The 24,307-nt window shown below is 41.7% G+C and overlaps 1 protein-coding gene across 1 annotated transcript; it reads left to right on the top strand.

The window, feature by feature from the left end:
- Positions 1 to 8,024: 8,024 nt before the first annotated feature.
- Positions 8,025 to 23,147, top strand: PPP3CC (protein phosphatase 3 catalytic subunit gamma; the record flags this gene model as incomplete). Its single annotated transcript, XM_015817983.2, is given in 12 exon segments — positions 8,025 to 8,217; positions 8,436 to 8,560; positions 12,469 to 12,580; positions 14,225 to 14,370; positions 15,592 to 15,731; positions 16,923 to 17,000; positions 17,089 to 17,183; positions 17,850 to 17,975; positions 18,382 to 18,459; positions 20,604 to 20,685; positions 21,829 to 21,926; positions 23,118 to 23,147. Coding segments are annotated over 12 exon segments (1,138 nt in total), but the record flags the coding sequence as incomplete, so codon positions are not given.
- Between the last annotated feature and the right edge of the window lie 1,160 nt (positions 23,148 to 24,307).

The raw sequence follows: 24,307 nt of genomic DNA, 5'->3' as shown, positions 1-24,307 counted from the left end.
GGGGGGTGGGGCAGGTTTTGGGCACTCGGTGTCTAAAAGGTTCGCCATCACTGGTTTATGCAGAGTACGGTGCTGTGAATAAAGGCACGAGAAAGAACATTGTTAGGAATCTGAAGCGGTGGGGCGACTTTTGTGTTCCTTAGCAGCAGTGGAGAACTTCAGCAGGCAGTCAAAGCTTAGTAGGATGATTTGATGAAAAGCAGGAATGGGAGGTAATTTAATGTAGGCAGAGATCCTGAAGGATGTGGCAGAAGCTGGGGTGGGGAGGATAAAATGCTTCTTTGCTGTTCTTAAATTCTGTAACAGCTAACTAGGGCCGGGAGTGTCTCTTGTGCTGCCTAGATGGGTTTTCTATTTTTTCAGTCACCGAAGGATAATAATTCCCTGATGGGATCTAATAACTTTTTAGCTTTCTGCTGGATCTTGGTGTATTTCCTCCAGCTGTCAATGCTAGTCATCTTAAATACTGGCTTTAAGTTATCGTTTGCTTAGAGAGAAAGCCTCTGAACTTAGTCCCTACCTTTCCGTTATGTGCTCAAGTGGAGAATCCTTCTATAATCCAGAGCTTGTTCTCCTTTTATGTGCATGAAGTTATCTTTCAAATAATCATAATCATTTTTGGCATGTGGTGTGCCACTGTGCATTCCTTTGGAAATAGGTTATATACCGTAAAAGGACTGAGGGAAGTTCAAAGTCCAGCTTCATGAGTAGTCAGAGCAATCAGAATATTTTAAAATATCTAAGAATGTCAGAGAAGGCCTTCAACAGGGATCCTCCAGAAGACCCCAAGCAGATTCACTTCTTCATACTTCATTCGTCCTTTGACAACTAGGATGAATGACAACTGCCATTGACTCTGGAATGAGTATTAGTCTTTGGCATCTTCCCCATGAATTTATCAAAATCCCTTCGGACCACTTATTACTGGGTATCATTGCATCTTGTGGTGCAGCAAGTACAGTAAGACATTAATTAGTAACAGATTTGAGGCCAGATAGAAAACACAGGGGAAAAAAACCAGAATAAAAAAATAATGTTTCTTCCTAATGTCTGGATGAAAACCTCCAGTGGTGTTCTTTTTTTTGCCCCCCCACCCCCCGTACATTTCTGTATACAAGAAATATTTTCTATCACTTTTTTTCAATTTACTGCTAATCAATCTCATTAGAGTTCTAATCTTTTGTATATGATGCTCCTATAAGCAAGTATTGTCTAGTAAGAATTTCAACGCAGAATAAGAATTGGCTATACTCATTCTTATAATAAGCTCATTACATTGAGCTGAAATCCACAAGTCTTAAAGTTGCCAAGTGTGAAGACCCGTGCTTTAGCCTGTGAAGGGAATATGGCTGGATAATCTCAGGGCACATTTTAAAAGGAAATAGGCAATATTGTACCTGCAAAAAATAATGTTTAAGTACCAGAATATCAGTCTTGCCTAAGATGTTCAAGGGATGCACAGCTTGATGTCATCTCTTTAATAGAGCAACTCTTTCAATAAATTTTGACTCCTGGCTATCTCATAATCAGCCTGTAAATCACACGTTGTTGTTAATTGTGAAGTCGTGTCCGACCCATCGCGACCCCATGGACAACGTTCCTCCAGGTCTTCCTGTCCTCTACCATCTTCCAGAGTCCGTTTAAGCTCACGCCTCCTGCTTCAAAATCACACATAATAAACATTAAAAGAAAAATTGAGTTATTGGCGTTATCTATTCCCTCCCCCCCTCCAAAAAAACCCACAAAGTTTGTTGGTTGTCCTAAATAACACTGGCTTCAAATGTTGCTGATCGGTTCTCTTTAACAATTGGCACGTTCTCTGAAGTGTGTGCCAGCGATCATTACTTTGTTTGGGTCCTTTGTACAGAACAGGTCAGTATCAGCTTCTAAACTGCCGTGGGTTTTATGACAAGTACACTATGTGCAAAATTAACTTCGCTCAAAGTTGTTGTTGTTTTTTTTGTTAAATGTGCTCTCTCCTTCCCACTCCACAACCCAGCTGCTTTAAGGGCCAGGATTACATTTGCTAGCAGGTGGGAAAAACTCATTTAAGGCAAACAAAGGACTCTGCTGTTTTTGTGTGCACATTCTATTATTGGGTAGCTGTCAGCTTGCTAACCTTAGGGAAACAGGTGGTAAGTTCCCCTGCCTGCTGACATCTAGGAATCCCCTTTTGCCTCCTTTAGTTAGCTCCCATTTATAACGTCGTGGCAGCTGTTAGCTGTAGACATTGGACATTGTGTCTCTAGCCCTGCCTCTCTTCGCCCTAGTTAGAAAAGTGAGCTGGGGCAAATATCCAGTCTGATCAACCTGATGAAAGGGGAAATGGCCGATCTGAACCTCGTTGGCACGGAGTCATTGTTTTAGAGTAACCTGTGTATTTTTAACTGCGAAAAGGTATCGGGACTTGTGCTGTCTCAAGAATTGTTTTTAAGCTGCGTTTCAGGTTTCCTTTGGCTGTTTGTGTGAGGCAGGTGGCATGTTAAGATCACTGCCAAGGCTTTTGTGGCAATAGATGTCAGCACGGACAGAGACCCCACGCTGCTTTTTAAAGAAGGCTTTGTCCCGAAGGTTCAAAATAGAAGCTGGAAAAATATAGGAAATAAGGCAAAGAGTCGGATACGTTGTGCAATTTAGTAGACTGAATCGAGGTGATACTTGACAAGAGAAGCCTGCTTCTCTTCAAATGCTGTGGGTAGTTCCACAGGCTTGCTATACAAGCAGGGCAGGCTTCCTAACTAGCCTGGCAGATGATAAAGCATGTCTGCACCAAGTAACATGTTACTCAGACAGACCAGCTAAGTCAGGAGGCACAATTTTATAGGGCTAGATGGGATCTTCTGGTTAATTATGCCACCCAATAACTTCTTGGTGGAAAATAGGGAAGCGCTCCGTTCATTTTATTGCAGATCAAGACATCAGTCCTATTTTCTAGATTTCAGAAAGAATAACGTTGGTTTTAAAGAGTTTTAAAAGACAGCGGTTTGATTATACTTAATTCAGTTTTGTTGTAGAACACGGGTGTCAAACTTGCCGCATCACATGACGCGACGTGACGTATCGTGACTTTTTTCACATCGCCGGAGCTGGGGTAGGGAGGCCAGCGGTTTGACACCCTGTTGTAGAACATGGTGGGAAACAATTTGAATTTAAATGATGGAAAATAGGAGGCACGTGCTTGCTGAAAGCCCATACATGGATTAGAATTTGCTGTGATTTGACCTCTATGTAATGCCTATAGTACATATTTTTCTTATTTCCTTATTCTTCCCTCATACACTCCTGTCCTAGATTAAGATTCTCTTGCATCAATATCTTGCCTGTTACCCAACTCTAAGGCTGTCAGGGTAGTTTCACACCTTTAAAAATGATCACAATACAGTATTATGACCTCAAGAGCAAGCCAAGCAGAATACAACATAACAGCAACAGCTAATAGTAAAGATAGACCCTCAGCACTGATGATGAGTAAGGAACAGTATAAATATTATGGCAAATGGCAAAAATTTCCTGACATTAGGGCAATTAATCAGTGGAATAGCTAGCCTCTGGAAGTTCCATCACTGGAAGTTTTCAAGATGAGATTGGAGAGCTATTTGTCTGGAATGATATAGGATCTCCTGCTTGAGCAGGGGGTTGAACTTGGTTCTTTCCAAACCCTGTTTTCCTATGTTCTGGAGGTGGGGGAAATGGTCTGTATTATGCCATTTAGACAGTTTTATTCTGATGTGAGCAGCCTGCTTTTCGCTCCTTAGATTCTGATCCTAATTTTTGTTTTTGTTGTGGCCAACCAGATCTTTTAAAATGTATTTTCTTTCTGGAATACAGCACATGGACTTTTCTCCAAGATATGTATTAGCACCATAGGCTAGCCCAGGGGTAGGCAACCTTGGCTCTTTTATGACTCGTGGACTTCAACTGGCTGGCTCAGGAATTCTGGGAGTTGAAGTCCACGAGTCATAAAAGAGCCAAGGTTGCCTACCCCTGGGCTAGGACATATTGGATCTACCATTTGATTCCTCCAGAAGTGGTGAATGCTCCAACACTGGAAGTTTTTAAGAAGAGACTGGACAGCCATTTGTCTGAAATGGTGTAGGGTTTCCTGCCTGAGCAGGGGGCTGGACTTGAAGACTTCCAAGGTCCCAAGATGATCATAATTATTATTATGATCATCGCACAGTTAGCCAGATGTTCAGACTGGATTTGGCATTTTGTCTACCTATCGAGTCCTTACCCAGGACCTGGGATAGGCAGATGTGGATGTTTGATGGTATTACAGATATCGTCGCAGGATGGAAGCAGTTCCTAGTAAGGCTGCCTTTTGCAATTGACTAATGGTGAATTTGTCAATGCCAATTATTATTATTATTATTATTATTATTATTATTATTATTATTATTATTATTATTATTATTATTATAAACTCTTTTTGGGGGAAATATACATCTTGTACTTGCTTGATGCTGCAAAATATTAATTGAAGGGTAACATATGCACTATATATGCATATTTTAATGCACACTAACATGGCTAGTGGACAATTTTCCTGAATGATTTTTTTTTTTTTTAAGTTGGGAATGACTGCAAAATAACATACTGTTCTAGGGAAAAGAAGAACTTAGATTTTCAGGTAGGAATTTAGCACAGTGCATAAATTAGGGAAAAACCTTAATTCAGTGGTGGCGAACCTATGGCAGGCGTGCCAGAGGCGGCACTCAGAGCCCTCTCTGTGGGCACGCGTGCCGTTGCCCCAGCAGGGTTCGCCAGAGTAGCGAGCACGTGGTGTTTGGAAGCGGCACGGCAAGAAGTGCGTGAGCGTTGGCCCCCAGGGATGTCCCCGGAGATGGCGAGGGACTGACCCCGGCCACGCTCACTCAGTCTGATGTGACCACTGCAGCCCTGCCCACCCAGTGGGCCACTCCCCCCACGCCCCCCTTGAGGGCACCACAATGCGGATGCAGCCCTGGCACTTTGCAATAAATAAGTGGGTTTTGGGTTGCAGTTTGGGCACTCGGTCTCTGAAAAGGTTCGCCATCACTGCCTTAATTCATTCTTCACTTCCCCGGAAAATAGTAAAGCTCCTTATTAGGCACTAAGGCTGCAGAAAAAGAGTTGGAAGATCTGCTTTGGATTTCTTGCATAGCACCCATCTGCAATTTATTAAAGCGGCTCTTTTTCCTCCTTTTTTTTTTCATGTGTAAAAACAAAGGTCTGGCTACTTTGAATTGTCTCCTTACAGAAGTTGCAGCTTTTCAGTTAGGCCTGAAGCGCTTCTTCCAAATCATTTTTTAAGCATGTGCAGTTAAGTATATGCATATCTTAGGCATTATGACCTAACAGTTGCTTCATAAGGTAAAGATTATGCTTAGGATAGGGGACTCTGGCTATAAATACAGCAGCAAATTAAAGACAAGTTTGAATCTGATCTGCTTAAATGTGAAGGGTCAGACTGGGTTCAACTGATTCTTTTGTTCAGTCTGGCACTGGTGAAAAAGAACTTAGCACGGTTTCAAGTTCTGCGTTAGCTTTTCGCTCCCTCTAAATATTATGACAGTTATTATTTGATGAACCTGCTGTTCACAGGGATATTATTGCAGGTTCTTTTTCTATGTCTGCAACTCTGTAAATTTAAGCCAGGGGTAGGCAACCTTGGTTCTTTTATGACTCATGGTTGCCTACCCCTGATTTAGGCTACAACACTTTCCTCCTTTACTGGGAATCATTTCTATCAAATTCAGGGGAGTTTATCTTTAAGTATGCATGTTACTTTGTTTCTCATTTATACTTAGATCTCTTTTATATACAGTGTTTCATATATAAACAATTGAAGATAGATCCAAGTGCTGCAATGACAAAATAAATAAATTGAGGTGTAAACGTAATTGAAATGCAGGGATTTTTGTTAGTTGCAGAAAGAAAACTAGGGCACAAAAACACTTTCTGATTCATCCAGAGACCTAGCTTTGAAGTGTTTGATGAACAAACAAGCCAAAAATCTTAGTCAGCCACCAGCAGCTCTTCAGTTCTACTAGTTCATTGTAAATAACGGTTTCCAGATTCAGCCTTTAAAGTTTGCTGTGTCTTTTTGTCAGTCTTTGGATTGTGAGCCAGGATCAAAAGCATTCTTGCAGGAAATTTCACTAGGTGGATGGCAAACAACATTTGTATTTGTGGTGCAGTACAAGTTGTGTCCTGCGAATCCCCTGGACTGCAAGGCGATCAAACCGGTCAGTCCTGGAGGAGATCAACCCTGACTGCTCTTTAGAAGGCCAGATCCTGAAGTTGAAACTCAAATACTTTGGCCACCTAATGAGAAGGAAGGACTCCCTGGAGAAGAGCCTAATGCTGGGAAAGACGGAGGGCAAGAGAAGAAAGGGACAACAGAGAATGAGTGGCTGGATGGAGTCCCTGAAGCAGGAGGCGTGAGCTTAAATGGACTCCAGAAGATGGTAGAGGACAGGAAGACCTGGAGGAACGTTGTCCATGGGGTCGTGATGGGTCGGACACGACTTCGCAACTAACAACAACAACAAGTTGTGGATGACTGTAAAAGTACCCTGGATTAGAATAAAGGAAGGCTTTCTCACATGAGTATTTGTGAGATTCTGTTATTCATCACAATTTGTATATGTACACTTAGATGTTTGAACATTAGTGGATTTTAAAATGCTTATAATTGCCTTGATTCATGTTATATTGCTAGATAATGCCTGTCCTTAGCAATTTCCCCCTGTAAAATGCTATTGTTAATGCCATGCAAGTTGTAATTTTCTAGATCCCCTTTAATGTTCCCTTTCTCAGCGGAATCAGGATTTTTGAGAAAGGTATCAATGCAATGCCGAATTTCTCCTTCCTTCCTTCCTTCTAGGAAAGCAGGATATTTTTTTGTTCTCCTATCAGTCCTAGTCTTGTATCATCAATATCCTGACTGCTGACTTGCTGGTATTCCTTAGAGTTAGACCCACCAAATGCAGCATGGCTTCTGCAGCATTCTCTCACCAAACAGGCAAACCAATGTTTAACTTTCATTGCTGTTCTGAATCTTCTGTGTAGCATTTCCTCTTAAATTGTTGACATGGGAAGGAAATTGCCTCAGGGCAAATGAGGAACAATCTGAATCAGCACAATTGTTTTGCTTATCCGTGGCAGCTAATCAAGTACTTTCAAGAAGCCATTCCGTGGATCAATGTGTAAGGTGCTGTTTCAGAACATAAATCTGGCCTATTAATAAGAGTTCCTCTCTATTTTACAGACTAACCATTATAAAGCAAGGTATTTTTTTCCCTCCATGCTAACAATTAGTAAATAGTAGATGGTAGTAGAAATATTCTTTCTCCAAGAATCATATAATTTTCACCTGTCTGTGAACAAACCTTTTCTACTTCCCATGTTCCCATCCAAGAGATGGCTGGGGGAAAAAAACCCCACTTGTTAAAACTAGAACAAGTTTTATATTAAATAGGAATTTCTCTGGAATCTTCACTTGCTTCTATCTCTTGATAACGTCATTGCCAAATGATTTTGTCTTTCACTGTTTTTGTGTATTCTTCCATATTTTTTGACACCTGAATTATGGTTGGAACCATTTCAATGTGGAAGGGCAAATAGCTGTTTTGGTTTTCATCGTTCTCCTTTCAAGATCTCTAGTAATGCTTGTACAGTATTTTTTTTTTTATTAAAAGTTTTATAACATTTACAAAATAAACCCCCTTCCCCTCCCCCAAAGGGTTACAAATATATTATTCATAATCTAACTAACATTATCCACCTAAATAAGTAACCAAATCTTTAACGCACTTTAACTCTTTTTTATACAGTATTGATTATATACATTAGAGGAAATAGTGACAAGTTCCCTACAAATTCACTAAAAGCTAGTATGGGCTTCTGGCGATGGACGTTAACTTCTAAATGCATCTTAATTTCCACTTGTCCCAATTTAGTGGAAGATTTACTGTTTTAGAAGTACTGCTGTTCTGGTAAACTCTGTTAATGTTCTTTATTTGTTTCTCTTTCCAGCTGTTCCTTTCCCCCCAACTCAGCGGCTAACGCTGAAAGAGGTTTTTGAGGATGGGAAGCCCCGGTTAGAGATCTTAAAAAACCATTTGGTGAAAGAAGGGCGCCTGGAAGAGGACGCAGCACTGAAGATAATCAACGATGGAGCTGCCATCTTGAAACATGAGAAGACAATGATTGAAGTCGAAGCTCCAATCACAGGTTAGAAGTCACTTCTGAGTCATCTAGCTGACTCTGCTGAAATGGAAGGTTTTCCAATATACATCGTTCAGATAAAGTGTGTTTCTATACCACGAAAACAAAGTGTAGGACCTGAGTGAAATTCCAGAATTTAGAGCAAAGCTCCGTTCCCAATTGGTTTTGTGACTTTTTTGGCCCTCTTTGTGTGTAATTTTTTTTTGCTATTATTCCTCCCCTAGTGTGTGGTGACATTCATGGACAGTTCTTTGACCTGATGAAATTGTTTGAAGTTGGTGGATCACCCAATAACACACGCTACCTCTTCCTGGGAGACTACGTGGACAGAGGCTACTTCAGTATAGAGGTGACAATTCAGTTGAGCCTTTGGGGGTGAATTAAGCATTGATTTTTCTTTATTTTCCTTGTACTCTGCTTTTGGGACTGGTCAGTCTTGAAATGTTTCAAGACTTCCCTTTTAATTAATCCTCTCAAATGTAAGCCAGTTAAAAGAAAATAGTGACAAAGTCCTTTGATTGCAGTGTAAGACATCATGGGCTATCTACTATTTCATATCTTCATTGTCTTTAGCTTTCCAAAGGATTTTTTTTATAAACAAAATGTATGTAATGTGCTAACATTCACAGATTTTCTTATTATAAACTCTGGCAGATAAGTCAGTAAAAATTACCGAAGGAGTCAGGATGACCTCAGAGTTTATTTAAAAAGGTAGTGGAGACAGATCTGAAAAGACTCACAAGTGCCTTATTTATCTTTTGAGAGCAGGCAACAGAATTTCATTTTTAATGTGTGCCAGTGTGCTCACAGTAAAAAAAAATGACAATAAAGGTTATCTTAATCTTAATTTGTTTAATTTTTCAAAATGTATATCCTGCTTGATTGTCTATGGAGATTCTCAATCATCCAGGTCGTGGTTGTCCCAAAGGTGTTTTTCCAAAGGCAACTGGACTTTCTTAGTTTTTCAGAACTGAAAAAGCTTCTTGGATAAAAAAATCTTTTCAAGGAAAAAAACCAAGAAAGTCCAGTTGCCTTTTGGAAAGCACCTTTGGGACATCTTGCTTGACTGCATATATTTTAATATTTTGAAGGGTTCCTGTTGCAACATAGTTAAAACATCATATTTCTGAATATTCCTTTAGGATGGAAATCTTTCCCATTTATTTTCTTTTATTTACTTGATTAAAGAAGAGGATTTCCCTTGAGAACAAGCAAGAGATCGCATTGTAATACAACTTGCAGGGGGGAAAAAACCCCAGATCCATCTTCAAAGGAGATGGGTTGAATCTACCACTTGGCTTATTTTCATACATGCTCTGATAAGCATGTATTGAAAAGTCTCCTAAGAACGTTCAGCATTTTTTTTTTTTACAAAGCTCGTTTTGCTTTGCTAAAAATCACTTAGGATGGTTTACTTGAAGAAGCACCGAATTAATTTTTAATTTTACTCGAGACCAAATCCCTTGTCAATCTCTGCATGAATCCAATTAATTTTGCCTTTCTTTAAAATCCCTCCATGGTTCTGCTTGAAAAAGAAGACTTGAAATTCGCTTCAAATTCTCCTCAGTGGCAGCTTTAATTGTGATATCTAGAACGTTTGCGGGGGAGATGTGGAGCTAAAAGCTGGAATTCTTAATTTTCAAGAAAAACGTAGGTTTCACAAGGTTGCCCTGTTGGAGAGCTGCATATCCTCTGCCTCTGCAGCACTTAAGTGAGCGTGGACGGGTTTTAAAAGAAACCATTGGGGAAGGTGGAGAAAATTGGGTTGATCGGAAGAGATGTGGAAGAAAGTGGCATAAATTCTGCTGAGACGATTGTTTGAAGCTCTGCTCCGAAAATTATATGCAACGTTGGCACTTAGGAAACACGTCCAAAATATTACAGGCTCACGCTACACAAAACCTGGCATTTGCAAAACTTGGGCGTTTCTTGGAATTACCACCTTTTGTAGGTGGCAGCAAGAAGCCCCTTTCATGTTATTCTTGATTCCTTTCTCACAGTCTGCACCGGCAGGGGAACCGCGATACATTTGTTCTTTTTCTACAAAGCCAGGTATTCATCCTTCAAAAAGCAGGGCGGGCTTTGATTCGCACCTGCGGGGGCCGCTGCAAATGTCACTGGATCAAACGAAATTGGGAAGCTCTGCTAAGGTGCATGAATAGAGATATCCCTGTTCCTCCCAGTAAAACAAGGGTTTTCTGGCTTCAACACTCAGTCCATTTCAGAGTGTTTAGCGCAGGGGACAAGGAGAGGGAAGCCAGACTGGGTTTGGAAGAGAGAAGGTGAATTGGCACAGATAAAGGAACCCAGCTCAGATATATTGATGAGTTTTGTCAAAGCTCACAACAACAGGTTGCTATCTGTATGATTAAGAAAAAAAAAATATCCCATGCAAACTTGGATGCAGAAAAATCTTGCTCCTCAATTTTCAGGAATTTCTTTTGTGTTTGGCTTTTCCAGCTGCCACTTTCACTTTTCAGGAACGGGAAGGAACCAAAGCTCTTGGAATTAGAGCAATTTCTTCATTTGGGTTGGGGATGTTAGGGAGATCTGCCAGAGCAGTTTCTGTTAATGTCCTTTTAACAAAATAGAAGAGGAGGTAATTTTTATAATTATATCTTGATGCAGGAAACAGGCTCAGAAGCTCTTGGGAGCAAAGGCCAGCGCTAACATTGTTAGAGCAGAAAACAGTGACCTGCATTTGATGATGACATGGGATCATCATCTGGACCAGGGAGACTAACATTTACAGCCCTGTAATCTGGTCTTTAGCACTCAGGTGGACAGGGAGACAAACCGGATGCAGAATGGACCTAAGCAATATTCAGTTGGTTGTGATTTGTAAATCGTGTTATAAAGATTACCATGGCTAACAGTTCATGGTTTAGCATATGTATGCCAGCCAATATATGTTGAACATACTAGCTTAGCTCATGTTAATTATGTTAGCTCATGTATACTATCTTGAACTCCTTGGAAAGATTGAATACAAATGGAGAAATGAAATAGGTACTCCGTACGTGTAATCGTGTTAATGAATTCAAATTGTGCCTTTATAACACTAGTGTCATTCTCCCCTTTGTTTTTGCAGATGACGTTCTATTTGATACTGCAGTCAATGCTCTCAGGAGTATAGATTGTTCTGAATATATACAATTATCTACGTCTAATTGGTCAAAACAAAAATTTATATTCCAACATAATATTTTGGTATTTTTTTGGCATTTTCTTTAGATTTGATTTTGCTTTGTTGTATGAGCATTTGGCTATTTGTGCTGAGAGAAAAGCACTAAAGGCAGAAAGAAGTGTTTTGGCAATCATTTACTGGAAATAAAACCAGAAAATACCCAGTGAAGATAATGATGTTCAATGCTTCTAGCCAATAGTTGTTAAATCTGAATAGTATCATGCAAGGTAGCTGCATGAAAAGACTACTAGGCCTGCTTATGGAAAAATGTAAATTTGCATGGATCCGGAGAAACCTGTGAAAAAGATAGTTAGCTCCTATTGAAGGTTTTAATTTTCCCGGTCGAATTCTCGTGACAATCTTGTCTCCATTTTTAGCTTCTGACTATATAATGTATTTGGCACTTGACGGGCACTTTTTCTTTTTCTTTTCCTGTTCCAATTCCACGTGACAATACATTTTCAGATTTTCAGACTAATGCTGCTGGATGCGGTTTCCGCAAAATGGACCTAAATGTTTTATTTGTAACAGTTCAAGGGTCTCCTTGTGTGGGCTTTACAAAAAAATTACAAAGAGTGGATAACGCGACGAAATAAAATTAGCACAGAATAACCGTCCTTTGTGACCAGAGAGGGTAGAGGACTCATTAACATAGGTACACTGTCCTGTTTGTCGTACCTGTGCTTCATTGCTTTACAGACCTAATGGCACTTTAGACCGGAGCCATGATTTTATTGTATTCACACCGTTGCCTTGGGCACTCAGCTTGAATCTTTGAAGCAAGATCACATTGTTTATGCAAGAGGTTCCAGGTTCAATTCTTGATTTCTCAGTTAAGTAACAAGTGATGGAAACTCACTTTCTGCCCGGGACCCCACTGAGTCATTGCAAGTCAGAGGACACCCTGCTGGACTGAAATGCTTTCCAATATTCCAGTCCTGTTACGTTTGACGGTATTTTTGGAACCAGATTTCTACATGTCTTCCAAAAGTTTCAAAGTAAAGTTCCCCGAAAAACATTTTTTTCTCACCTTCTACCTTCAATCTCTCTCTCTCTTTCTCTCTTTGCAGTGTGTGCTATATTTATGGAGTTTAAAGATAAACTTCCCCAAAACACTTTTCCTGCTCCGAGGGAACCATGAGTGCAGGCATCTCACAGAATATTTCACCTTCAAACAAGAGTGTAAGTAAAAAGATGAGGGATGGGCTGCTGGTGACAAGAGAAGGTTGTGAATGTGGATGAGGCTGCATAGATGCTGCAGCCTCCCCCTCTTTCCCGCCACCCACCCATGCGTAGAAGGGGCGTTTCAACAGAGACGGAGAGAGCTGCTCCTAACTTAACTGTTTTCCTGACAGTCTGACTCCATGCAAGCTGTCCCTCCCACCCCCACTTGCTTTAGGGACCCTGCAGCCTGTAATTATTGCCAAGCGCTTTCAGTTCCAGATTGTGCAGCTGGCATCAGAATTGGAGGGAAATTGAAGGCTTCCCCTTTAATGCAGATTCTTCACTGATTCTATCGATCTAATCTACCCTTCCATCCATCCATCCATCCATCTGGTGAAAATAAAAAAAGAAATAAATCTGAATAAAAGTTTAGGGAGGGAAACCCAGTACCCCGTTCCCTTTTTGATTAGTTTCAAAATCCCACAGATAAAAATGTGTTTAATTCCCTCCCTTTCTCATTCCGTGGCTGCAGTTCTTTTTTTTTTTTCTCCTTGCATATTTAAATATTAGTTCTCTGGCTTGGCGTATTAGCTTAAAACCTTTTAAGTGTCTCCTTGTGTCTCAGCCTCCCTCCAATGCAACTCTCTTTCTCTGTTTTGCCCAAAACCTCCCCGTGCTGTAGAAGTACCTAGTATTCCTTCTCCTCCTCTTTTCCCCACAAAGACAGCCCTGTGAGGTTGGCTGGGCTAAGTGACTGTCCTAAAGTCACCCAGCTGGCTTTCATGCTTAAGGCAGAGCTAGAACTTACAGTCTCCCAGAATTCTGGGAGTTGAAGTCCACCAGTCACAAAAGGGCCAAGTTTGAAGACCCCTGTTGTAAATGAACGAATGAAGGGTTTTAAATGAAGAGGCCGAGAGCAGTGGCATTCAGACTCTCCCGTAGAGAATTATCAGTCATTCCTCACTAAGAAAATCAGTCTGGGGTGAAACGGAAAGCGTTCATCACTGCGCCAGTTTTCTCCAAAATGCCACTGCAAGGAACTCTGAAATTCATTGCTCCGCTGCACCCGGGATGAAGTGGTGTAACTCAGCTCTCTTGCCCACCACCCTACATGAGCTGTGTGTACTTCTTAAAAAAACAACGACTGAGAAGCTTCTGAAACACACAAGGGGCTGGTGAAAGATTTCTAGGATTTATTGTTAGACAAGCTGATGTTAAAAGTCTCCAAATGTCGAAAGTGTGAATGTCTTTGGGTCTGTAGTAGTAATAATAATAATAATAATAATAATAATAATAATAATAATAACAACAACAACAACAACAACAACAACAACAATAATAATAATAAAGTTGGAAGGGACCTTGGAGGTCATCGAGTCCAACCCCCTGCTCAGGCAGGAACCCTACACCATTTCAGATAAATGGCTGTCCAGTCTCTTCTTAAAAACTTCCAGTGTTGGAGCATTCACCGCTTCTGGAGGCAGGTTATTCCACTGGTTGATTGTTCTAACTGCCAGGAAGTTTCTCCTGAGTTCTAGGTTGCTTCTCTCCTTGATTAGTTTTCATCTGTTGCTTCTTGTCCTGCCTTCAGGCACTTTGCAAACCTACAGCCTTTACAACAGCTGCGTTTTTTTTCCCCCTTCTCACTTCCGCTTGCTGTAGGTCGAATCAAGTACTCAGAGCAGGTCTATGATGCGTGCATGGATACGTTCGACTGTCTTCCTCTTGCGGCCCTCTTGAATCAACAATTTCTGTGCGTGCACGGAGGGCTGTCTCCTGAAATCACGTGTCTAGATGACATTAGGAGAGTAAGTGGTCTTTCTTTTCTCTTTCCACTCTCCAGCCCATTAAACGGGTGTTTCACAACCGATGACTGGGTTTTACTCACAGGCTTTTTACAAAACTACCGGTCCAGAAATTCGATTTTTTTTTTCTTTTGAAGTTTCCTAAAACTGGTACACAAGATTATATAACAATTCAGCAAGTAATCAGCAGCCCTGCCTTCTCCCTCAAAACTGAAGTGAGGATTTTAAAAACAAGTGTATTTTTAATCCTTTCAGAGAAACGATTAAGCCGAACAATTTTTTTTCTTGATTTTATTTAAAGTGACTTCCCATTAGGCCTACTTTCCATGGAGTAGATATTCCTCCTATGGAAATCAGTATCGATAACATGTTAGATATTTATTTCCAAAATATCTCATAATGCAAAGAGTCCCCGACCCCTGGGCTACAGCCCATTACCGGGCCCTCAGCTGTTTAAAACTGGGCCGCCCAAAGCGGCAGGCAAGTGCGCACGCACATCCCCTCTTGCATGAGCTGAATGCACATGCATGCTTGCCTGCCCCTTGCGCAGAACCGTCCCCTCTACCCCCCCTCTCCCACCGGTCCACGAAGCTGGAAAGGTTAGGAAACTCTGTCATAATGGACATTGCTATTTTATAGATACCTTTTCTGCACCTGGCCTGTTTTGCATGTCTTAATAATATGTTTTTATTGTCTTAAGACAGGGGTGGGCAACCTTGGCTCTTTTAATGACTCCTGGACTTCAACTCCCAGAATTCCTGAGCCAGCCATGCTGAGGGAAAAAGGAGAGGTTTCCAAGCTGAGCCATGCTGGCTCAGGAATTCTGGGAGTTGAAGTCCACGAGTCATGAGGGGGCCATAGTTCCCCCATGCTGGCTCAGGAATTCTGGGAGTTAAAGTTCACCAGTCATAAAAGGGCCAAGTTTGAAGACTTCTGGTTTAAATATTTAAATATTTTTCCTCACGGTCACGTGATCAAAATTCAGGCATTTGGGCAGGGGTAGGCAACCTGGGCTCTTTTATGACTCGTGGATTTCAACTCCCAGAATTCCTGAGCCAGCCATGCTGAGGGGAAAGGGAGAGGTTTCCAAGCTGAGCCATGCTGGCTCAGGAACTCTGGGAGTTGAAGTCCACCAGTCATAAAAGAGCCAAGGTTGCCTACCCCTGTCTTAAGAGATTTGCATTCATAATTGCCTCTTTTTTTGTGCGTGTATTTGTCTTTCAGTTAGATAGGTTTAAGGAGCCTCCAGCCTTTGGTCCAATGTGTGACCTACTGTGGTCCGATCCATCGGAAGATTACGGCAATGAGAAGACCTTGGAGCACTTTACTCACAACACTGTTCGAGGTTGCTCCTATTTCTACAGGTGAGGCAGTGTTCAAACGACGTTCCTAAAATGAAAAGGGAACAGCACGAGGCTGCAGGGCCCAGGCCTCTGGGTATTTGGAACCCAGCAACATTTTGTTTATAGAAGAGTTAAAATGTTTCACTCTAAAATAACACAATAAAGATTCACCTCTGGGTTACCAATAATTTTTTTCTTAGATATCTGCAAGACCTTAACGCTGCTTACTGTTTACTGAGATAATTTACAAGATCTAAATAGTTAGCAAGATAATTTTTGAAAGGACGAAACAAGTTTATTAGGGCTACAGAGAATTGTAAAGAAATTTAATGCAGGAACGTACCTTGAATTGAGGGTAATGAGCGTAATACATCACCGAGATTCCTAATATGGCAGTCTTCAAAACTGTGAGACATCTTCACATTTTATAAATGTGACTTATTTCTGAGTGCTTTCTGAGAAATTTGTATTCTTCTTTACTTCCTCTTTTACAATTTTGGATGCCGAGGGAAATTTGCATTGATTGCTCATATTACCTCTGCTCCCCAAAGCTTCTGATCCTGTACAATGAAAGTGACCGTTTGAAAGTTAGATCAAGTGGGGTTTTATTGCAGTAGCGGAACCTTCCTGAATGTTTATAAGATTTCACAAACTGGGAGATCATTACAATCCAGTTCTTTTATAATTTAATGAAATGACCCTATCCAGTCAGCCTTTATGGTCATTCAATATTGTTGTGAGGAATGTCCCTTTTCTGGACATTTGTGGAGTGGCAGCCTGGTCGTAACCATCAATGCTTGTCATTATATTACAATCAACTAGAATGCAGCATTTGGCACAACTAGTGTTCTCCACACATTCTAAATTCTTTAGTTAATCATCCATATGTAAATCAGAGAAAATAGTGAAGAACTGGTTACTTACCTTCTTCTAAGTTATAATTCACAAATAGACCTACTCTTTATATCTAGAATTTGAGAAAAAATACTTCACATGGGGCTCCTGAAGTTCAAAAAGGTTGGCCATGTGTTTCTTTTGGCAATGGCCTTTTTGCCTTCGTAACTTTCCCAGAATCTGTTTGACATTTCGTCTCCAGGAACATTTTGATCTGTGTGATAAAGCCCATCTGTGTAAATTCACAGGTAGCTTCTCATGAAAGATAATTGGTTATTTCAGCACCTACTAACGTGTCTCTAAAACTTTATCTTTCAGTTACCCTGCAATTTGTGAATTTTTGCAAAACAACAATTTGTTATCCGTGATTCGAGCGCACGAAGCCCAGGATGCAGGGTAGGTTTATAACAAGTTATGTTGAACAGCTTTCTTGGCTAAGATGGTATATCAAAAGAGGCTGCTCAGCCTTTGCCTGCTTTTCCAGGTACCGAATGTACAGAAAGAGCCAAACCACAGGTTTTCCATCGCTCATCACCATCTTTTCGGCACCAAATTACCTAGACGTCTATAACAACAAGGGTAAGTTGTTGTATGTGAGGGGTGCCTAGGTTGGATTATTGTAGATTTCCTGAGCCAGCCGTGCTGAGGGGAAAGGGAGAGGTTTCCATGCTGAGCCATGCTGGCTCAGGAATTCTGGGAGTTGAAGTCCACGAGTCATAAAAGAGCCAAGGTTGCCTACCCCTGGTCTAGTCTATTGTTTCTCCACCTCAGGAACTTTAAGATGTGTGGACTCCAACTCCCAGAATTCCTGAGCCAGCCATGCTGAGGGGAAAGAGAGAGTTTCCATGCTGAGCCATGCTGGCTCAGGAATTCTGGGAGTTGAAGTCCACGAGTCATGAGGGGGCCATAGTTCCCCCACGCTGGCTCAGGAATTCTGGGAGTTGAAGTCCATGAGTCATAAAAGAGCCAAGGTTGCCTACCCCTGTGCTAGAGGGAGAGAGCATGTAAGGCCATAACAGAGAGCACTAAAATACATTTGGATGTGGCGTTACTCTTCTTCTTTTCAGTTTTCAGCAGTTGGCCTCCAGCAGTAATCATTTTTATCTAACGTTTTTTGTCTCAGGTGGGATGTTTCATTTTGTTTAGTAGATGTCTTACCTAATAACAGAACTGTATTTTCAGAGCTCTGTAAACCTCGGATGGAAGGTGCAGGTCAGTCCTCATCCTCTTTTGTTTTTCTTCCAGCTGCTGTTTTAAAATATGAAAATAACGTCATGAATATCAGACAGTTCAACTGCTCCCCGCACCCGTACTGGCTTCCAAATTTCATGGATGTTTTCACATGGTCTCTGCCTTTTGTGGGAGAAAAGGGTAAGGGATCCACAGTTCCCAGTAGCCAAAGGGGTTAACCGAGAAGTGAATGAAAAAGTCCTCCGGAACAATAGGATTGGTTAGCCTGGGCTAGATGGAGGCCCTGCCCTCTACAGTTGTGCTTTCTAAAGCATTCTGTTTAGATCTGACTCCTGGAAGAAGGCTGCTCCCTGAGAAGGCCTTATTGAAAGGCATTTTCTGGGTCCCACTGACCTCTCTACCTCTTTGTGTGGACGGATTGTGCAAACAATTTAGCACAAACAGATCAGATAGAGTGGTGTTTGGGGGGAGGGTTGAGAAGGCTGTCCCAAAGCTACTTTAATGGGCAAGCAAAGAACTTTGCGACCTAGATCCAGCACCCGTTTGATGGTGATGCTTCATCACTTTTTCTCGCTACTTCCTGCAGTTACAGAGATGCTGGTTAACATCCTCAACATCTGCTCCGATGATGAGCTGATTTCAGACGGAGATGAAATATTGGACGGTAACCAAACCCTTTTGTGACACTTTCAGGGTCTTGGGCGGTTTCAAGTAAATCCGGAGAGACTGGGTTACTTAATCTCGAATATGCGGCCTTTTTCTTAGCACCATTTTGTTGCCATCTTTTCCATTCATAATTTTAAGCTTGCCATCTATCTATCTTTGGCTGGTTTACAGACAGTTATTACTTTGGGCCTAAAGAACTACTAACCCCTCTCCCCCATCCACCACTCTACTCTTGTGGCTTTACCTTTGATCTATCGTCCTCAGCTTGCGATTTGTATCAAAATTGTGAAAACAGAAAGGGAGACGTAAACAGAAGAAGCTTGATCAAGGTAGAAAGTTTGGTGTGTGTTGCTCCCATTCCTGTTCCCAGGATAAGTTGATGGAGTTGTGGATGAAATTGACTTGATCAGATAGTCATCAGCATCTGGTCCAATCAATGTCATATTTAAGGTAAAGAGTGCTTGTTTATCACATCTTATATGTTCTTTTTTTAAACAAACCAACCTGACTCCAAACGTATTCTGGGCAGGAAGGGACCCTGAAGTTTACAGCGGTAAACGCTATCCTATTCGTGCCTAAAACAATTTTAAGACAAAATGTGTGTGTAAGTCGCATGCCTGGCAATATTGTGGGTTGTTCTGGGAACTTTTTTTTTGGGCTCTTCCTCATGTAACTCGAAAATATTTTGCTAAGAACGTAAACGTTGTCCGCCGTCTAGTTCGGATGCTGTTAAAAGATGAAAAAGATGGTTGAAGCAGTGCTTTTTGAGTTGTTGATCATTAAAGAGCTTTATCTGTCATTTCTGCATACTCTTCAAGAATGAAATCAACCTCATCTTTTTGGCCCTTAGTAATACTTAGGTGATAACATGTGGAAAACAGAAGTCAAGTTGATTGTCATCCAGAGTTTGGCGAATAAGGTTTTAGTAAAAGAGAGGAAGGTTTAGCAGAAGTGCAAAAAAAAACACAAACCTACTTCCTTGCCCCACTGCGTTTTTTTTTTTAAATGTTCTTCGCTCCCTCCCATGGAAATTAAATTTGTTTCTTCTATCTCTATCTTCATCTCCTTGTATACTTGGTGTCTCCTCTCTCTGAAGATAACTACATTTCAAGCTATCCGAAAGGTACCCAGCTAGAATTTGCTTAAAAGCTTAATTCTCACTGCCTGTGCCACCAGATTTCCTTGGAGTGGATTTTGAATAGCTGACTAGTTGGACAACCTCGCCATTTTCCCATTTTCCTCCCCCCCTTCAGTTTTAACATGAACGTGGTGCGTTTGATGTGTTTCTTTCTTTTCTTTTTCTTTTCTTTTTAACCCTGTTTTGTTCCTTCAGGAACCTGAACGGTGTGTGGTGGGGGTCACACTTCTCTTGACGTTTGAATGCAGCCACCTTATGCATGGCTGGATCCATTGGTGCATGTCAGATCTGCAGTTTGGCTTGTCCTGTTCTTTAATGCCTAGTTGGGTCATAACCAACAAGCGAAATAAGACCTCAGTTCAGAGAAGATGTATTTGCCCTTCAGTTTGTAGTTGAACCCCCGTCTCCCCCAAGTTTCCGTTCTTTTCGATCCATGTTTGGTCTGTGTAGCGAAGGGGAGTGGGCTTATCCCCAAGATGCTGTATTAAACGAGAGCGTGAACAAAGCCGCAAAAGTTTCTAGCCACTCCTCGTCTGCATCTGAAGAGTGTGCTTGTGTGACCACTCTCCCTTCTGCACGCCCAGAATCCTTTTCACCTTCACTTGGTCTTGTCATTGTGTCCACGCATTGCCAAGCTGTGTCTCTGTGGCTGAGTCGTTCATGTTGCTTCCCTTGTGTTGTGTGGTCAGACCCACTGGTGGGAAGCAGAGAGGTCTGTTGCTCCGAATAACACTTGGCATATTCCTTCTTGTGGTCATTTCTCCTCCCATTTGGACTTCCTGTACGTCACCTTGTCCGTCACCTGCTCTCCTTCCTCATTCTGATCACGACTTTTCCGTAACCGACTAATGCGATTTAGCTGTAAAGTTGTAATCTGGTTTCTCTTTCCCAGAATCAAGTAGATGCTGCATACTGGCATCAACTGAGCCTAAAGCGTTATTGTACCTCATCCTTTTTTCTTTCTTTTTTTTTTAAAAAAAACTTTTTGATTCTTCTTTCCTAAGGAGGCACAAATGCCCGTAAAGAGATCATCAGGAATAAGATCAGGGCCATTGGGAAGATGGCACGAGTCTTTTCCGTTCTTCGGTAAGCTTGCTCTTTCTTGGGAATCTTGGTCAGAAAGGGAAGATAAAGCTGCTCAAGCGTTTTGCCAGACTGCCTCTGTTGTATCAGTACAGCTCAGAGATGCTCACCCTGAGCCCCATTTGGGAAAAGTACAAAAAGTTTGGAAAGATTGAAAATCCTCAAGCACACAAAGGTCGGTTATATAGATCAACTGTGCGAGTCGTTCTTTCTGGAACCAACATTTTCCCAAGATGTATCTTATCCAGGTAGTTGTGGATTTAAAAAAAAACAAAAACACGTGCAAATACTTCAAAAAAGCATCTCCCGTAGTGAAGCTTTTAAGGAGTATCAGCTGCTTCTTTGACCCACACACCCAATAGGTCCCACCTTCTTTTTCCTTGGAATTAAAAGCAGGATGTCAACGCTGCTAATATTGAATATTCTTGCTTTGACAATATATGCAGAACTGTCTGGTATTTTTAGAGTTTAAATCAGGTGACAGCGAAAGGGGAGGAGAATATAAGGAAAGCCCGGGGAAAAAGAAACGGAAGTGAATCTTTGCCCTCCAAGTTAATTGGAAGATGTGAATCATGACCCCAAAATAGGGGAGGGGAAATGCCTGGAATGTTATGTGCAAAGGGAAGGGAAATTCAGATCTTAGCATTCCACCATGCCGTGCTGACACTCTGTAATACTAATAAAGGCTTTTTAGGTTAAAAAAACTGCCTGAAAGTTCTTCGAAGTGTTTCGTTAATCAGACACATGACACAGGATGGATGTGAATCCTAGGCAGTCTTGCATCTATATAGAGCCAAGAAGGCTCTGCTTAATTCCACCCACTGGTTAAAGCGGAGGTTGGCAACATGGTGGCATAATAACACTGGATGGTACCCACTGACCGCCTTCTGGGCAAATGTGATTGACATCAGGGGTCTCATCCTTTCAGCTGGGTATTTAGATATTCTTTCTATTGTGATGTTTCCCAGCCCCGGCTACTTATTTGTATTTCCTGTTTCTAAATCATCCATCTCCCTCAAAGCCTGTAAGTTGCTGAGGTTGGGAAACGCTGCTCTGCAGAATTTCAAGTACCAGAGTCATAAAGAAACTGATGTGCTTTTATGTGTTTGCTCGTGCATAAATTGGTCCCGTTACTTCTGCTTTCAGAGAGGAGAGTGAGAGCGTGCTGACGCTCAAAGGCCTGACCCCCACAGGCACCCTGCCCATGGGGGTCCTCTCAGGGGGGAAGCAGACTCTACAGACAGGTAAGTATACAAGAAGGGGAGTCCTTCCATGCGGGATTCGAAGGATAGCAATGGAAGTTTAGCTTACGAACGTGTCTTGTGAAAAGCACCGGACGTTGATTGCAGCAAGGAGTTATCCAGGTTTTCTCAACGCCACTTTTTCCTTCCAACCACGAGGTCTAGATTTTGGTCACGAAAAAGATGAACTGCACGGGTCACCGTGGATTGTCTAGCATATCCTAGGTTTCCAAATCTGGTGTTTCAAGATAGCGTGTGAATAAAATCTAAAAGACACAATACGCCACTTTTGCTTGGTAGAAAATGAAGGTTTAGTTTAATAGAAACCCAGCATAAAAGCTGAAACGAAAGATCATTTCCAAGACATGTGCATAACATCATTGCTGAACCCAGAAACTTAAAGCATTCTAGAGCTTCCCTCTAATAATAGCTAAGTTTCTGCTGCCGTGAAAAGAGCATACATAACTGTCATTGGTTTATTCCTGACCCATCTGTTCTTAGTGGTAATATTGAAAATGATTGTTGGAGATTTGAGATTTCCTCCTCTTAAGTTTTGCATTATTTACCCTGTTGATGCTAAACTGAAACCAGCCTGAAGCTTTTTGTGTGGCATTCTGTGTGTGTTTCAGACTAGTTAAGCTAGGTTCTACAGAAAATGTTTTGAGTAGGACTGAAAGAATCCCCTTTAGTTGTAGAAAAGTGTTTCAGATTTAATGGCTGCTGTCCATCGTCCCCTTCCCTTTGGGACATCCCTTGTCCTGATACAATAATCATCCTAACTCGATCTAAAACAAGCATCCTTTCACATAGAAATGTTTTCAGAAGCGGTTGCTTAGCTTCGTCCCCATGATGTAGGAGGTCATCTGAGAAATGCTGACATGCAAAAGATTTGGGTGCATGTTAAGTCCCCACCCAGCCACTCGTAGAAAAGTCGATTACAAGCAAATGGTTAGATTCTGCTCTCCTGGAAACTGAGCCATTTTCTGATCTGTTGTCCCGGGCCTCTTGACACCGTGACAACAACGCCCTTTCACATCTTTGCCCTCTTGTCATCCTTCTCCGCTGCCCGGTTATCGTCCCCCGCTTGTTGGGATTGGGTGGGTTCGAAGTTCTCAAGCGACCATAAGTGATGTTAAGTTCACTCACTCTTTTCTGTCTTTATTTTTGCATGCCACTGTTCCTTCTGTATTACAGCCACAGTAGAAGCAGTAGAGGCACGGGAAGGTATGGCTAGAATCTTGCAAGATGGTTTGTGTATTTGCTAATCTTTCTTTTTTTGTTTCCCCCCCTGTCCAAGATGGTTTGTGTACTTGCTCATCTTTTTTCCCCACCCCCATCCAAGATGGTTTGTGTATTTGCTCATCTTTCCCCCCCCCATCCAAGAGTTTTATTGTTAGCATTACAAAAAAAATCATATTCTTGCATGACCAGAAGTAGCGAGCGGCTGAAGGGAGAAAAGCACTGGCTTGGCACATCCTCCACCCTTATTGTCCATTGAAGTAAGAGCACAAAGGCATTCTCTCGCCTCTGCCCTACTTCAACTGGCTGACTTTCCTTGTAGTTCTGGGAAGCAGAAGGTGCTGGGTTTCAATAGCCAAAATCCGTATTTTGGTTCTCCATTTTATTCAGTGTAAGCCTGTGCAACCCCGTGGAACAATTCTGTACAGGTAGTCCTTGCTTTACGACCACAGTTGAGCCCAAAAATTTATGATGCAAAGTTAGACCTTTCTTAAGTCACTTCTACCCCGTTTTATGACTTCTCTTGCCACGGTTATTAAGCGAATCATTGCAGCTGTTAGGTTAGTAACCCAGTCGTTAAGTGAATCCGTCTTCCCCATTGGCTTTGCTTGTGGGAAGGTTGCAAAAGTTGATCCCGTGACCCTGGGACACTGCAGCCATCATAAATATGAGCCAGTTGCCAAGCTTCTGGATCAGGGGGTCTTCAAACTTGGCGACTTTAAGACTTGTGGACTTCAATTCCCAGAATTCTGGGAGTTGAAGTCCACAAGTCTTAAAAGTTGCCAAGTTTGAAGAACCCCTGGTCTGGATTTTGATCACATGCCCATGGGGATGCTGCAATGGACATTAAGTGTGGGAAATGGACATAGGTCACTTTTTTCCATGCTGTTGCAACTTTGAACGGTTATTAAATGAGCTGTTGTAAGGACTATATTGATGTTAGGGCTTCTGTGGGTCCTTCTGAGAGGACACAATGCTGCAGTGTAGAAACGGGATGGGCCATTGCTAAGGATATATAAATGGCCAGTAGGAATAGCAGCAGCATAAAACTCTCAGTTTTTATGAGACCCTGGGGTGGCTTCTATGGAAAGTATGGGAGTGCACATATATGAAGACACCATGGACCGCATGTTGCTCATGGCAGC

The sequence above is a fragment of the Protobothrops mucrosquamatus genome, unplaced genomic scaffold (assembly GCF_001527695.2).
Source record: "Protobothrops mucrosquamatus isolate PMUCROS unplaced genomic scaffold, P.Mucros_1.0 scaffold659, whole genome shotgun sequence".
Taxonomy (NCBI): domain Eukaryota; kingdom Metazoa; phylum Chordata; class Lepidosauria; order Squamata; family Viperidae; genus Protobothrops; species Protobothrops mucrosquamatus.
The sequence above is the reverse complement of the archived record's forward strand: the minus strand, read 5'-3'. Positions and strand labels throughout refer to the sequence as shown.